The sequence below is a fragment of the Equus caballus genome, chromosome 8, assembly GCF_041296265.1.
Source record: "Equus caballus isolate H_3958 breed thoroughbred chromosome 8, TB-T2T, whole genome shotgun sequence".
Lineage (NCBI taxonomy): Eukaryota > Metazoa > Chordata > Mammalia > Perissodactyla > Equidae > Equus > Equus caballus.
In genome coordinates this window covers 14,045,607-14,060,465 of record NC_091691.1, presented here as the reverse complement: position 1 = coordinate 14,060,465, position 14,859 = coordinate 14,045,607, and the positions used below count along the sequence as shown (strand labels likewise).

The window sequence follows — 14,859 nt, the reverse complement described above, 5'->3', positions numbered from 1 at the left end:
TCTCCAACACCGCTCCTGGGGCCCCCTCATTCTTCGGTGCAATACTCATCGCTGCCTCCTTTTTTTTTTTGGAACAAGGAAACAAAACCCCATGGCAGGAATTTAGAAAAACAAGCGTATCATGCTCTCAGTAGGCCAAAGGCTGCAGTAAGGACCAGGGCTTTGTTTTCAAGGCAGGGATGAATACAACCGCCCAGCACCCGGTTCGGGTGGGAGCTGCAGAATGCCTGGTCCTAGTCCCCCATATGCCTGGGTGTGGACGACAGCTGCATCAGGGCCAACAGTAGGAAGGTCCACGCAGTTCCCACTCCCCTCCGATCCCCCACACACCCTCTGCAGCCTCTCCACCCACCTACCCAACCACAGGACACCGGCACTGGCCTGCGTGCAGGCTGTGGCTCAGGCTCGGAGAGCAAGTGAAGGGGATGCCAGCTTGAGAGCAGAGCATGCAGCAGAGGGAAGAGGCCCCAGGGAGAGGGTGCTCCAGGAGAACCGAGGGCAGGTGCCAAGGGGCAGCAAAGGCGGGGCAGGGCACCTTAGAGTGTGGGAGACTGTGCATCCGGGCCCGCGTGCTCCGCTGATAAAGAATGACCTTGGAGTGTATGTGTATGGTCCAACGCCACGTCCACGACCTCCAGGCTACGAGCTCGGACAGAGCAGAGGTGCGTCTCTCTCACGGATGCAGCCCCAGCACCCAGCAGGGTGCCTGGCATACGGAAGCGCTAACCAGTGCGCACATGGCAAGTCTACGAATGAATCACTGAACAGGGCGGGTCCAGGGCAGAACCGCAGCATGACAACGGGAGGGACAGGGTGAGCGGAGTCTACACTGCAGGGCTACAGTGACGGCCCTCACTGTGAGTCCCAGCTCTGCTACTAGGATGGCCTTGGTGCAGCCACTTCAACCTCTGGAGCTCCTGACTCCTCATTTGTAAAACGTGAGGTAGGGCCACTGACCCCACAGGGCGATTTAAGGGTTAAATGAGGCGTTTATGAAGCATTTTGTTAACTGCACTGTTCTCTCCAACTGAAGCAGCAGAGAGAGCTGGGAGGCGCTTAGATTTCCACCAGGCTCCAGCGGTTTGGGCTGAGACGATGGGCACATTCTAGAGGGAGGCAGATTTCAGTTCGGGGCCAGAGAGCGTCACTGGAATGGACTACACTGGTGAGGGAAGTCCCTGCCCCGAGAGACGGCAGAGAGGCTGAAGGATCATTCGCAGAGAAAATACGCCTGCACACCTGGTGAACACCCCGTGCCTCCTGCCTCACAACCACACCAATAATAGCCAAAAAGATGGGGCTGTCCACTTCTGAGAGCACTGCCTGGGTGCACCCCGACATTAAGGACCGGGCCCTCCTGGCTCCAGGATTCACCTCCCAGGACACGTCACACTACATCTTCCTCCAAACCCAGATTGCCCAACCAGCCCAAGGCCACCGACGCCAGCTCACACTTATCTCCTAGTGTGCCGCAGAAAACCATCTCATAATGGTATTGTGTACCAGGAAGAAAGTCAGAAAAGCAATGCCCTCCCTTTTTATTCATTTACTTTTAACAAGCAACAAAGTCCTGGGTACCAGCGTGCCACTAACAGCAGCTCTGTCACAGGACTTCATTGCCTTTGTGGCTTTTCTTCCTGCTGTCAATTCTGCCTGAAATGCTCTTCAAACGCACCCTGCCCTGCCCTGCCCTGCCCGTGAACTTGCGCAACTGCCCACTTGGCTGTCAAGACTCAGCTGAGCCATCGCATGCTCCGGGAGGCCTTTGGCACGCCTTCTCTATGTCCACCCCTCTGTGTTTGCAAAGCCCCCTGCACATCTCCCCGTCACAGAGCCCATCACCCCGTCTCTGGTCATGGCCCTCTTCCTGGCTGGGCTTTCGGGCTCTCTGAGGTCGAGAACTTTGTGTGCTGTTACTGCTGTGCTAATCTGGGCCTAGCATGCTGCCTCATTCGCAGGAGAATGCAAATCAGTTGCTTAATGAACGAGCAGATTAACGAATGATGGATAAAAGGAGTCTACTTTAATCCAGTTTGAACAAATCCAGGTTATGCAATGATCTCACGCGCATTAACTTACCCTAGAGCGAGGAGTTCTGTTCACCTTCATTTCACACACACAATAGGGCTTATAGTACAACCAACCTGGCCCCCAGTTATTGGGAAATTCCAAATCTCTTCTCAAGTCTGACCCAGGACCATGGGAAATCCATACTGGATAAGGTGCTTGCTACAAGGCCGATCAATCACATACTTCTACATGGGCCCGTCTGCCGGGAGGGCATCCTGCCTGCCTCACTTGGTGGGCTCCAGCTCGTCCTTGGGTGTTCATCACAGACATCACCGCCTTCAGGAAGCCCTCTTGGCTAAGGTGCCCTCTTCTAGATCACCATCGATGGGACCACGTGGTAAATTTCTGGGCACAGTGTGACTCTCCTATCCTCTCAGTGGACCCTGAATTCTCTGACAACAGAGACCAGATCTAGCAAGCACCCGGCACACGAGAGCTGCAATGGCATGCTTACTGTCCCCAGTGCCTGATCGTCCTGCCACCAGCATCACGCATCCACTGTCATGGAGATGGGACCACGGAAAACTTTCTTCAGCAGGGACTCTTGCCCCCATGGCAGAAGGAACCCACTGTCTCAGCAGACTCACCTTTCCTTACTGGAAAAGTCGACGCCCAGCAGGATGCTCTCCTCCGTGTCCTGGCGCCCGCTGCTGTCCACCACCACCATGTACCGGACCCGCTCCGCCCAGGCGCTCTCCAGGCGCACGGCCTAGACGAGCAAAGAGGCTGTCACTGGCCTGCCTTTGAAGGGACGGCCCTTCTTTCACCAAACCAACATCAAGCGCTTTTGTTATCTACCTTCCCCCGTGAGTTCAGGGATTAAGATGAGGTTCTCCAGACCAGGAGCCACATCTCACTGTTATGGGACAGCACTTCGCTCAAAGGAGACCCCCAAAGTGTGTTAAAGGGGTGAGCAAATAAAATCCAGAGAATGAAGATTCCAACTTGGCACAGACTGACAGAGACCTGACGCACCCTCTCCCTGGACCTTCTGGGGACTGAGGGACAAAGCTGCCTTTGGCTTTTGTGAACAATTTGGGAGAATCTGATATCACATTACCTACCTACCTCCCTCTCCCCCTGCCATTGCTCACGGATAATTCCCCACCAAAGTCCACAATTAAAAATCAGAACTTGCCACTCTCGTCTCTTCTTACCAGCTTGATTCTATCTTCACAACGCAGAAGGTTGATCATTACTTGAAGATGTTGGGGCAAGTCACCTGTTGGACCAATGAACGACGTTTTAAAAGGCCACTCACCTGCTCTCCAGGCAGAAACCTATGAGAGGCTCACGTTGAGGGCCTGGAAGAAGACCTAGAAGTTAAAATTCGGGGCAGGCCGCGTGGCCAAGTGGTTAAGTTCATGCACTCCGCTTCGGTGGCCCAGGGTTTTGCCGGTTCGGATCGTGGGCATGGACCTAGCACCGCTCCTCAAGCCACGCTGAGGTGGCGTCCCACACAGCAGAATTAGAAGGATCTCCAACTAGAATATACAACTATGTACTGGGGGGCTTTGGGGAGAAGGAGAAAAAGAAAAGAGTGGCAACAGATCTTAGGCTGAGGTGCCAATCTTTAAAGAAAAAAGAAGTTAACATCCCTCTACCTACATGACAGGAGAAACATCACAACCACCAAGTCTCAAGTTCTCTTCCTCCACCCACGGATGTTGTGTGATGATGAGGGCTGAGACACAGCTTATTGCCATGTTTTTAAAAGTTGCTTTTATTTTCAAAAATACTTGCAAGACGGGTTTTTTAACACAAAACCGGGAAAATACAGACAGGCCCAGAGGAGAAATGTCATGAAATTCAAACGAACGTTGCTTTGCAGGGCGGGGCAGCAGAAGCTACAGGCACGGCTGGAGTCGGGTTTTGCTGAAAGTTAGTCTGAAAACAAAAGGACTGGGGGTCATTTTTCCTTTAAATTCTCCTGCATTTTCCATCAGAGGTAGACATCACTTCTATAAGCAGGATGGGACATGTTTAAGTGCTTCTACAGATGGCAGGCGCAGGGTGGGTGCCCAGAGAAATAATCTGAGTAGACAGCAACCTGTCATTTTTGCTTTTCTTGCTAAAAATTATGTATTCTTCTTTTTCCTTTCGTTATTTAAAAGACGCAGTAATCCAGAGTCAGCTGTTGACCTTCTCTGAGCAGTCCCCGGGGTCCAGAGGGTGCCCTGGGCTGGAGTGAGGGGAGGACAGTTTGTCAGAGGTGGTAAGTCTCCTTGGCCATGGGATCAACCAAAGTGAAGAAGGGCTGTGCATTCCAGGCAGAGGGGCCACCTCTCTGAGCTACATAATTAGTAAACAGCAAGCGTGACTCGAATGCTGCTTTTTTCCGAGCTTTTACTTTAAATATGTTTGCATGGGGTTTTTTCCTGAAGAAAAGGTTCATCTGTAAAGATACTGATCTAGAAGAAAGTGAAAGTGCAAGGAATAACTCATTGAAAACCTGTATTGACTTCAATTTGTGTAACACCCCAAAGAAACTGAATTATCTTTTTAAAAAAAATTACGCTATGGAACACAGTTAGAACCTCAGAAGGATCAATACACTGGATTTGTTCCTTTTGCAGAAGCACCTTTTAATTTTTAGGGCGGAGTGACATCTGACGTGCCAATTGCACTTCCTAACTCAGGGAGGAACCGGGTGGTTGGCAGGCGATCCCCTTTGTCTGTTCTCTCCGCTATAGGATTCCACGGTGTGAAACACACTACCCGGCACCGCTCTCTAGAAGGAACACTTTGGGGGTAGTGGTTCACATTAAAGAAGGACATGGAGCTCCCCATTTCCTTCCTCAGCCTAAAGGCAGCCGCCCCTGTCGTGTCACCTATGCCACGATGGCACACAACCACCGCCACCCACACTGAGTCACAGAAGCACAAAGAAGAAAGCAAAATCAAGCCCCTTGTCTGATGAGTGGCTAAACGAGGATATTTTCCACACAGATAGATGCTTTTCAGCGGGACTGCTTGTGGAGATGTGGAATTGCTGACAGACAGAAATCCCAAGCCCAGCCTGGCAGCCACACACAGTCTCTAGATGCTGAAGCGCTCACCACGCACTTGCAAAAACACCAGACTATCAGCCTCCGGGACAGGCCCTAGAAAGAGCCTCAGATGGAAGGGACCGGCGGAAATGAGCTGAATTACTTCTACATGGACAGAATTAACTCTCAATTTTACTCAGCTCTGTGTGATGATCACTGATGGGACTGTGGCTCGTCCAGGGTACTTGACAGTAACTCTAGAAAAAAAAGAACTGACATACAGTCTAGTCTGTGCCTGCCCTGGGGTCATTTGCTGAGCGTCTGGGGACAGTCAGTGGTCCCTCTGCCTTTCTGAGTTCACCGGTCATTCCAGACCCCAGGGGCAGAAAGAGCCAAACAGCCAGTGGCTTCCTCCTATTCTCCAGAGATGCACGAACCAGCTTGATTAAGGGTTTTTACAAAATGGTTTTGCACTTACTCCCCCAAACTCACATACAGTGTGAAACTACTGTTTGAATTAGAGGAAGGAGGCATTTTATCCTTAGTGAACAAAGCTTGAGCACTCACTTTGTTGTACGTGTTATGGTTAAGACATGAAAAATGATTGGGGGCCGGCCCTATGGCCGAGTGGTTAAGTTCACGTGCTCTGTTTTGGTGGCCCAGGGTTTCACCGGTTCGGATCCTGGGCACAGACGTGGCACCGCTCATCAGGCCATGTTGAGGTGGCGTCCCACATGCCACAACTGGAAGGACCCACAACAAAAATATGCAACTAGGTACTGGGGGGATTTGGGGAGAAAAAGCAGAAAAAAAAGAAGATTGGCAACAGTTGTTAGCTCAGGTGCCAATCTTTAAAAAAAAAATAAGACATGAACAATGGTTAAACTCCTAACAGGGCAGAACCATCAGCAAATTCAAGAACGAAGATTCTGTTTATAGTTTTATCTACTAGAGTCTCTATAGTAACAATCACAGCTACCCTACCCTGAGCACAAGAGCTAAGTACGTCACCTGCATGAATTTTAAATTCCATACCCTCTGAGGTGCCAGCATTTGATGCCCACTGGAAAGATGAGGAAACTGAGGCTCTGAGGTTTGACCCTGCAGCACAGGAAGTTGCAGAGCTGGGATCAGAAGCCAGTCTCTGGCTCCCAAGCAAACATTCTTTCCCCAAATCACACTGCCTCTTTGTGCAGGACAATTATTTTCCCAGCTTAAAACAGACCCAAATCTTCATTATAAATACCAATATGTGAGAACACCAATCGAGTCCTGCTGTTTACTATAAATTGTAAGATATGAACTTTTAACCGAGGCACTCAGATCCAAAATGAGGCTGGATGACTTGAGGGTAAGCAAACAAAACGATCACAAGTGACAAGGAAACGGGCCCCAACTGCTGGCTGCTTTCCCTGGTGCTGTCCTGAGCCTGAGAGGCCTCTCCAGCTCCTCCTCAGACATGCGCTGCCCACTCAGAAGTACCCGGAGAGACTGTCCACCCATGGCGAAGATTCATTTATACACAAATGTGTTCTGAATTCCTCTTTTCAAATTGCCTTCAGTTTCAGAGTCAAGTCACCTAAGAAAACTAATCTTCTTACTTCACAGGCATTTCTTATTTGTCTGCTTTTGGACCTAAATTAATATTCAGTCTGATCCCCACTTTATCACTTCTGTCTACTTCCCAAAGGTAAACCCACCGTCAAAGAATAAAGACTTGCCACCCCAGGGCGTGCCAAAAGCCACGAAAAAATTCTCCAAATGAGAGTTTCCCACAGGCTCAGACAAATGACAGAGTCCCCAGAGAAGATTTGGAGCACCCCAAGGTGGTTATTTTCAAGGGGACCATCTGGTTATGATAGGTTCTGGGGCATTTGTTAAAAAGTCACACTGGAACTTAAAACCTGCAGGTAATTCACAAATGGTGAGTAGGAAATCTTTATATCCACACAGAATGTGGCTGACCATCCTATTTCTTATGTAGACACGAGTGGTCCAAAGCGTTGCCAGCTGCCAGGGCCACCTGGAAAATGTGCACGGCCTGCCCACTCGAGGAGAGAGCGTCTACCTGCACCCATCCTTACAAACCTGTGTTCCACTATTTCTCCGGCCTTTACGACCAGCAAACTGCTTACCACCAGTAACGGAAGTTTCCTCTGTTGCACAGAATATAGGTCCCAATGTCAGAACTTCACTCACCTGCATGCTTGTGGGGATGCTGAAGACTCCGCTGGCCCTGAGGGCTGCTTCCCTGTTGTAAGAAGAGGGCTGCTCCTTTCACCATGAAAAAGCTCTCACTTAAGCTGGGAAGAATAAAACCAGGGCACAGTCAGGCTGGAATGCAGAGGGGAACGTGGGGACAGACACGCTGCAGAGCAAAAGCTTTAAGAGTGGACAAATGGCATTGTAAAACGCAAATGGCATAAAAGAGCCTTAAAATAATTTCACACAGTACTCTTCCCAAATCTTTGCTAAAACCCTGCTGCAGACGAGTTTGCATGACGAAATGACGCCTCTGCTAAACCACCCAAGGTTCTCTGTGGGCTCTCCCGGGGCCAAGAGCCCTTCCTGCAGGATACTGTAAAGGATCTCACTGTAATTCTGCATCTTCTAAAAATAGGGACCAGCTCTCTGACCAGGAGAGGGTGACTCACCCTGTGAATTTTTCCTACTCTCGCTGGTGATCTTTGTTTCTGACTCCCTGACGTTTACCAACCTCACTGCCTCTGGGTGCCTTCTTTGATGGAATACGAGGAGGAGGAAATGACGCCCTCACTCTTTGTCTGCATCTTAAGGAAAGTGGGTGGCTGTGACCCATTTAACTTAGTCAAGGTGGCTGTGTCCACTCTTCCTGCAGTAAACCTCAAGTTGCCCCAATGAATTTCTCAGCAGAATGACTCTTTGGTTTTAGTTATTTTAACTAGCAATAACATTTACATTCACCATTTAACTTAAAAAATTACAATTAAAGAAATTTTCACTTTCATGATTTGGCTATCAATAAAATCTTTAGCTTATGCAGAAATTAAGACTGTATACATTGATAGACTGTATTAGGTATCAAATACCACCAATTATTCCAAAATACCATCAACTCTGAAAATACCCATAAAATACACTGAAACTACTAGCAGTGTTGGGGGTGGGAGGCGGACCACCCACAATTATCTTCTTTCCACTTCTTAGGACCTTCCACATTTTCTGTTTCGAGCAAATATTAACTTTCTTAAATGATTACTTTTTAAAGTTCAAAGTAATATAAAACATGTACTACACTTTAATGCAAAAACATTTGATTTTTATCAATTTTGTGAAAGAAGATCACAGTCCAAATTAGACGGAACTATAAAAATCATTAATTCTCTCTTGAGCAACCAATTAACATATAAATGATTTGAAGCGAAAAGTCTCTAAGAAAAAGCATTAATATTCTTTTTTTTAAATAGAAAGCAAATCAATTCCTGATAGAAATACAAGGAAATTTTCTGTAATATAAAAAAGCAAGATCACCTTTGCCCCAGACGTCTCCTGTTAGTAGTTAAACATTCTAATCCTGGAATAAAAAACTCAGCTAAGTCTAAAACATAACTCTAGGAGCTAAGAAAACTCACCGTACGAACCCCAGCATTGAAGTCAGCAGCTCCTGGAAGCAGGAAAAAGGTTATCTTCTATAACACTCAGTCTACAAATAAAACCTGTTGGTTTTTCTGGTTGAATTCTCATGCTAAAAATAGTGACTGGTCAAACATCCAATAATGAGGCTTAGTTCTGCCTCTCTTATTTGGGCCTTTGAACGACTGCCAACTGGTTTTATATCTCTCACAATACCAATACGTTCTATCTGTACAGAACTTCGTCTGTTGTCGCAAGGCACCGCCAAGTCGTCCTTTCCACTCCATCAGCAGTATATTCGTGCTGCAAGTTTCAAGTACTGGGGAGCCCAGGATTATAACTCATGGAAGAAATGAGGAGCATCCTTTCTTTCCAGTCTCGTTCTCACCCACGGGAGGCAAAAAGCTCTTTAGCACCTGTCTGGCCAATTTAAAATCCAGGTTGTCCTGTTTCAGCAGGTTGCAGAATCACCCGACACCCAGAACTTGTCACCTTCTCCTTCCTTAAAATCTTACAAGGACGTTTGTTTTCAAAAGGATTCTGTTTTAGACACAGATCGCTTACCACTTATTCTCATCAAAATTTGAAAGAGCTGCCCAAAGGACTCCAAGAGCCATGGATCTTAAAACAACAATCAGGTCATCAAAGCAGCTGGGGAAAATCTTTGTAAGTCAACATCAGCCTCTTTTGTTCATGAGTTTAAAAAAAAGAAAAAAAAAATCCATACTGACCAGAAACCCGAGCTCTCTGGAAACAGCCAGCCATTAACGGTGACCTTTGCCTTGGAAATCAGGGGCAAAAATTCCCCTTGGTTTCCCTTACATTTCCTCTGGGGAAAAAAGCGAACAATGCAAAACAGGCTGGCTTTATCCCGTGATGGCTTACAAGGCCAGTCGTTCCTCAGGGCTCCAGGGATGGATGGAGAATCGGAGCCCCCCATGTGCAGGAAGGCAGGGGCTGTGTGCATGGCGGCCCTGTCCTCCTCAAGGCCACAGGCATTTGTCCAGAGCGAGACCTGAAGAAGCCCGGAGAAGAGGTTATCCCAAGCCTGTGAGATCACCTTGCCTCTGGGGAGCCAGCGAGCGAATACAGCACAAGGACAACCACACAAGATGATGCTCAGGGCGGAGAGGCCGCAGAGCATGGGCGGCCACAGGATTTGTGAAAACAAGACGCAGATATTCTTTATGACCCCATTTCCTGTCTTCTGGTCTGAGCTCACCCCAGGCCCAGAGCCTCCCTCACCCTCTGCGTGGCTGATGAGAACCCTCTGGCCCACGGCCGGGCCTTCATATGGTTCTCTTTGCCAGGTTTCTAACACCAAAAGGAACAGAACCCTAACTCATCAGTTTCAAGGCGCCCTATTGGGGATGTCCTTTAAGAAACCCATTTTGGCGATGGCACATGTACTTGACCGGGTTCTCAGGGCAAGGAAACCAACCCACAAACCACCCATCACAGCTACAGGAAAACCAGCATTCTACCGAAACATGCTGGAGTCCTCAAAAGAGCAAAGAGAGTTCCAGAAGGTCGGACCCAGACAAGCAAAACCGAACTGTTTTCCTCTGTTGCTTTAAGAAAAATCTCGACAGGGGATTAAAAACAGGTCCAGCCCCTGCCCTCTCTACCGGCATCCTCAGGGCTTTTATCTCCACAGTACAAATGTGTTCTCAGACGCTGGTTACAACAGAGGATTAAAGTTTCTACAAGGCACTGAAGACAGACGAAAACCCCAACCGATGCCCCTCAAAACCCCCAGCCCTCAGAGCACAAACAGCCAGTGTCATCCAGAAACCAACACAGGGCAGGAAAATAGAGACCAGTGGTGGCAATACGTACTAATTTGGGCTGGAAACCTCTGAAGAGCAGAAGTAGTGAGATGGCCGAAGGGAGACGCAGAAGTCGGTAAAATAAATAAGGTTGGCGACTGCCATTTTCACATCTTTGCTGCCCCGAGCGGCTGCCGTCCACTCCCTCCGCAGAAAGCGGGCAGACGAGGACGAGGCGGAGTCCTTCAGAGAGCGGTCCTCACTGTCGGATGAGAGTCCCACCCAGCGAGCAAGTGGCTCTTGTGGGACGCTTGTCTTCCCCTGATATTTGGGTTTAAAAAGGCCCTTGTCCCTGCATATCCTGATGAAAGAGGGCCATTCAGAGGCAGGAAAACAGCGACAGTCCCTCTAATCACTTTACTCCTACGGTTTTCTTGTTGGCCTTAGGAACAAGCAATAGGGCGTGTATCAGAAACTGTGAGGGAAACAGCCGGCCACCAAGCAATGAATCCCAAGCGAGGGGGACCCCATTCTTGTTAAAATCGACACATTGAAGGATTTCTATTTCCTTCAAATCACCATCCATTCACCCAACAGTGATCGTGGGCAGCTGCCACAGTTATTCACATTTTCAAAGCACTTTACATTCTGAAAATTCTTCCGTTGCGCTAATCGCTCCTTGAGGAGGCAGCTCGGGGGGGTGGGGGGGGTCCAGGTAGAGGGAAGAGCGTGCGCACACCCAGGAGGAGCTCTGAGAACCCCCCGCGGGGTCCAGCGCAGGAGCGGGTGGAGCAGGCCAGGTCCCGGAGGGCCCGGCAGAGACCCCAACCCACCGGGCAGGAGCCCACCAGGCGCTAGTTGTGTTTTTAGTGCTTCCTTCAGCGGGGGAAACACATCAAGGATGCGAACAAGCATGATGCGGGGCAAGATGGGCTAAGGACCTGAGAAAGGAGCCCCGTGAGGGTTTGGACAGGGATGAGAGGGCATCCAACTGGTGGATCCCGGAACACTCCATGAAGCAGAGCTCTGCGTAGAGACTTCTGGGAGGGCCTCGTCTGGAAGCTTCCCCAGCTCCCAGTGGTCGATGATCCCCACGAAAGGATTAAGTGAAACACATGCGACAACTCTCCTTATTCTGCCGTTGAGGAAACTACAGCGTGCCCAGGAGCACACGAGATGGGACTGGGCCCAAACCTCTCTGTCACACGCCCCCTTACCCCCGGGCACACCCGTCGTCCCCGCATGTCCAGAGTGGAAGCCGGAGCCGCCACCCCGCCGCCACCTGTGCCGCTAACTGCAGTGCGGCTGCTTTGGTTCCGCAAAAGCGGGCACCAGGGAGCAGTCAGAAGCGAGGGGTCTGCAGGCCTTCCTCCCAGCGTGAGGACGCATCGTGTGCGAGAAGCAGGAGTGATGCAGGGCGGCAGGACCTCGGGAGGAGAACCTGGCATCAGAGTTCTTCCGGCAGCCCCGGGGGCAAGCAGGCGGTTTGGGGGACCACCGCAATCACCCTGCTCACTGCCGGCACCACAGTTATGGGGCAGGACGCATCATGGGGTCCCTCTGGCCTGATGGGGACTCCTCAGGAGGAGGTCTGTGAGCGGCACAGCCACGCTGGCCAAGAAGCCGCTCTCACGGCAGGGCTCTCGCCCACAGCCCGGGCCTCACCTGAGCACCGGTGTGCGGCCGAGGCCGTCCAGGCGCTCCGCTCTGCCGGGGCGTCCAGCTCCCACGGCTATGCGGGGCAGCATCATCCTCTCCATATGACAAATGAAGGAAGCCAGTCAAGCTCCTGAAACAGAGTCTCCAGGGATACCCAGGGCAGTGTCGTTTTTTAACAAACTCCTTGAGTGATTCTGGTGCACATCGAAGTTCAAGAAAATAAAACGCACTGGTCTGGGAATCCATATTTCTGGGTTCTCATTTGTGTTCTACTGTATCTACATTCTGATATTCACTTACAGTGTTCTGGTCATTCACTCAAATAGCCAAATACTTGCAGACAGAGGAACACCATACTCAGCCAAGCACGCCCAGGCATCGACTGGGCACAGACGACGGCCCTGTGTAAGGGACAGGTGTGTGTCTGGGTGGTGTGGGTGTGTGCCATGTCACTTAGAAACATAATTCCCTGAAAGATGGGACTTTTAGGCATAGAAACATCCCATAGACAATATTCATGCTAATGTCCCTGATTTCCAACTCTGGCTATACATCTGAAGAACCTATGAAACTTCGAACCTTGGCCGATTCTAATTTGAAAAGTCTGCAATAAGTCCAGGCATCGGCTTTTTTTAAAGTTCCAGAAGTGCTCCTGACGCACAACCAGGGTTAAGAGCCCCTGAACTTAACCGTAACAGAAGACACAGAGAAAACCAGCTTCCTAAAAACATCTGACACACGGTAGGTTCCCAATGAATGTTTTCTGCTGGTGAAAGATAACACCAACAAAAACGCATGGGCCTCTCAGAAGGAGAGGGATGAGCAGGGACAATGAAGGGAGGTCGCACTAGGTCAAAAAATAACACCCTCCTTGGGAGCGGCAAAACAGGTTAGCTGATAAATGTACGAGCTCATCTTCTATCAAACACTTCCACGGTCACAAGCGTCCTTGCCCTCGAAAGGCATCCCCGCATTACCACGATACGAAATGACCACGACTACGGATCAGACCTCTGACAAGCTCTGCTGCTGACAAAGCGCTCGGGCTCACGTCAACTCTCTCAGTCTTCACGACGCTCTTCAGGGTAGACGGAGTGGGCTCGATTACGCTCATTTTATAGATGAGGGAACAGGAAGTGACTTAAATGATAGGATTCTAGGGCTTCTGATGCTACATCTTGCAAAAGACTGGAGAATAGGAGCCTAAGATACAGGCTCTGAAAAGGGTCCCGAATTGACTGGCCTGGTTGAAAAGAACCAAACTACTTTTGCACGGACAGCTTCAACCCCCAATTTCACTCGGCTCTGCACAGCGATGACCGAGCGGACTGAGGTTCATCCAGTGGACTTGACAGTAATTCTAGAAACAAGTGGAATGAATTTAAAGCTGTCACCACAGAAAAGGTGGGTGCCATGAACACTCTCAAGAGGACGTGTCATTAATTCCATTTAGAAGAACAGGTATTTACTGAGCCTCCGCTGTGGCTGGTTGGGAATTCAGAAATGAAACAGACACAGTTCCTGCCCAGAAGCAACACTACGGCCTAGTGGGTCAGAAGGACACAGGACAGTAACTGCAGTGGAATGCAGCAGGTTCCACAGGGGAGGGGTGTGTAGGGTACTGCAGATGCATGCACGCATGCGCGCACACACACACACACACACACACACACACACACACACACACACACACACAGGAGGCATGCCCAGCCCAGTCTGGGGATCCAGGGAGATCTCCCTAGAAGAAACAGTGCCAGGCAAGGCCTTGAAGGATCGGTACACAAAGAAGAGAGGAGCAGGGCACAGAAGAGTCAGAAGATTATGTTCAACGTACCCCACAGTGGACAGAGGAGGACTTGGTTTCTGTTGCGAAGGCCCCGCTGTGAATTGATAAATGTCTATTCTGGCTTATAAGTCAGTTCCTTATAAGTCTGGTTAGCATAAGTTGGTTTCTCAAACTTGACCATTCCTGAGTGTACTAATCTATTCAAGTTTCAGAAATGCAAAGCTAAGACTCAAACCCTGGGCTTGTGGTGGAGCCATCAAGTGGTCAACCTGACAAGTTCTCTGCACCCGAGTGCTTGGTAACCTGCAGGCACTGGGGGGGTGTTGTTTTAAACAAGGAACTGACGGCTTCTGTCTGAACGGTGCTTCACAGTGTACAGAGGGCTCGCCCTACATCTGTCACTTCATTCTTACCATTTCATTCTTCTGAGGAAAGAACCAGGACAGAGGAGATAAATGGCTTGTCTGTGGTCATACGGTAAGAGGGGCAGAATGGGACAGAGAGGCCCCGAGTTGGGCGCTCTTCCCGAGGAATCCCTAGGTCAGAGGGCAGGATGGTCTGACCTGCAGCAAGGCAGCCACAGGGAAAGCTGGATGGACACGGACCCACCACAAAACACCGCTGGGGCTGGTTCCGATGGACTCAGGACCCACTGCTGGTGAAGGGAAGCCCGTGAAGATGCAGAGGCGATCGAAGACTGCAGGCGGGCACAGAAAACTCTTTCCACTGCTCTCCCACGGTTCCTCCCACGTTTTGAATTCGTGTTCCAAAGTCACAAAGACCCCGAGCTGTACTGAGGCCTCGTTTTCTATTCTGTGTTTTCCGGTGCCGCCCGGCAGGGCCTTGCTCCAAACACCATTCTTCAGAGTACAAGAAAACAGGTCACTCACCTGACACACCTGTCAGCGAGAGCTCCCAAACTGCTCCCCGGAACACTTTATGCTGAGCACAGGGAAATTCCGGCTCTACAGGG

The 14,859-nt window shown here is 49.9% G+C and overlaps 1 protein-coding gene across 9 annotated transcripts in view; it reads right to left on the bottom strand.

The window, feature by feature from the left end:
• SSH1 (slingshot protein phosphatase 1) overlaps window positions 1-14,859 on the bottom strand; it is a 61,541-nt gene that overhangs the window by 27,215 nt on the left and 19,467 nt on the right. For 4 of the 9 annotated variants that reach the window (XM_070275330.1, XM_070275329.1, XM_070275328.1 and 1 more), the window contains 3 exons: window positions 7,260-7,363; window positions 3,228-3,292; window positions 2,658-2,779 (listed from right to left, as the gene is read on the bottom strand). In XM_070275330.1, the coding sequence (XP_070131431.1) occupies window positions 2,658-2,779; window positions 3,228-3,292; window positions 7,260-7,363 (291 nt within the window). Of the gene's footprint in view, window positions 1-2,657; window positions 2,780-3,208; window positions 3,293-7,259; window positions 7,364-8,671; window positions 8,704-10,511; window positions 10,884-14,859 lie in introns of those variants that run through there. The other 5 variants (XM_070275334.1, XM_070275332.1, XM_070275335.1 and 2 more) reach the window with 5 other exon arrangements.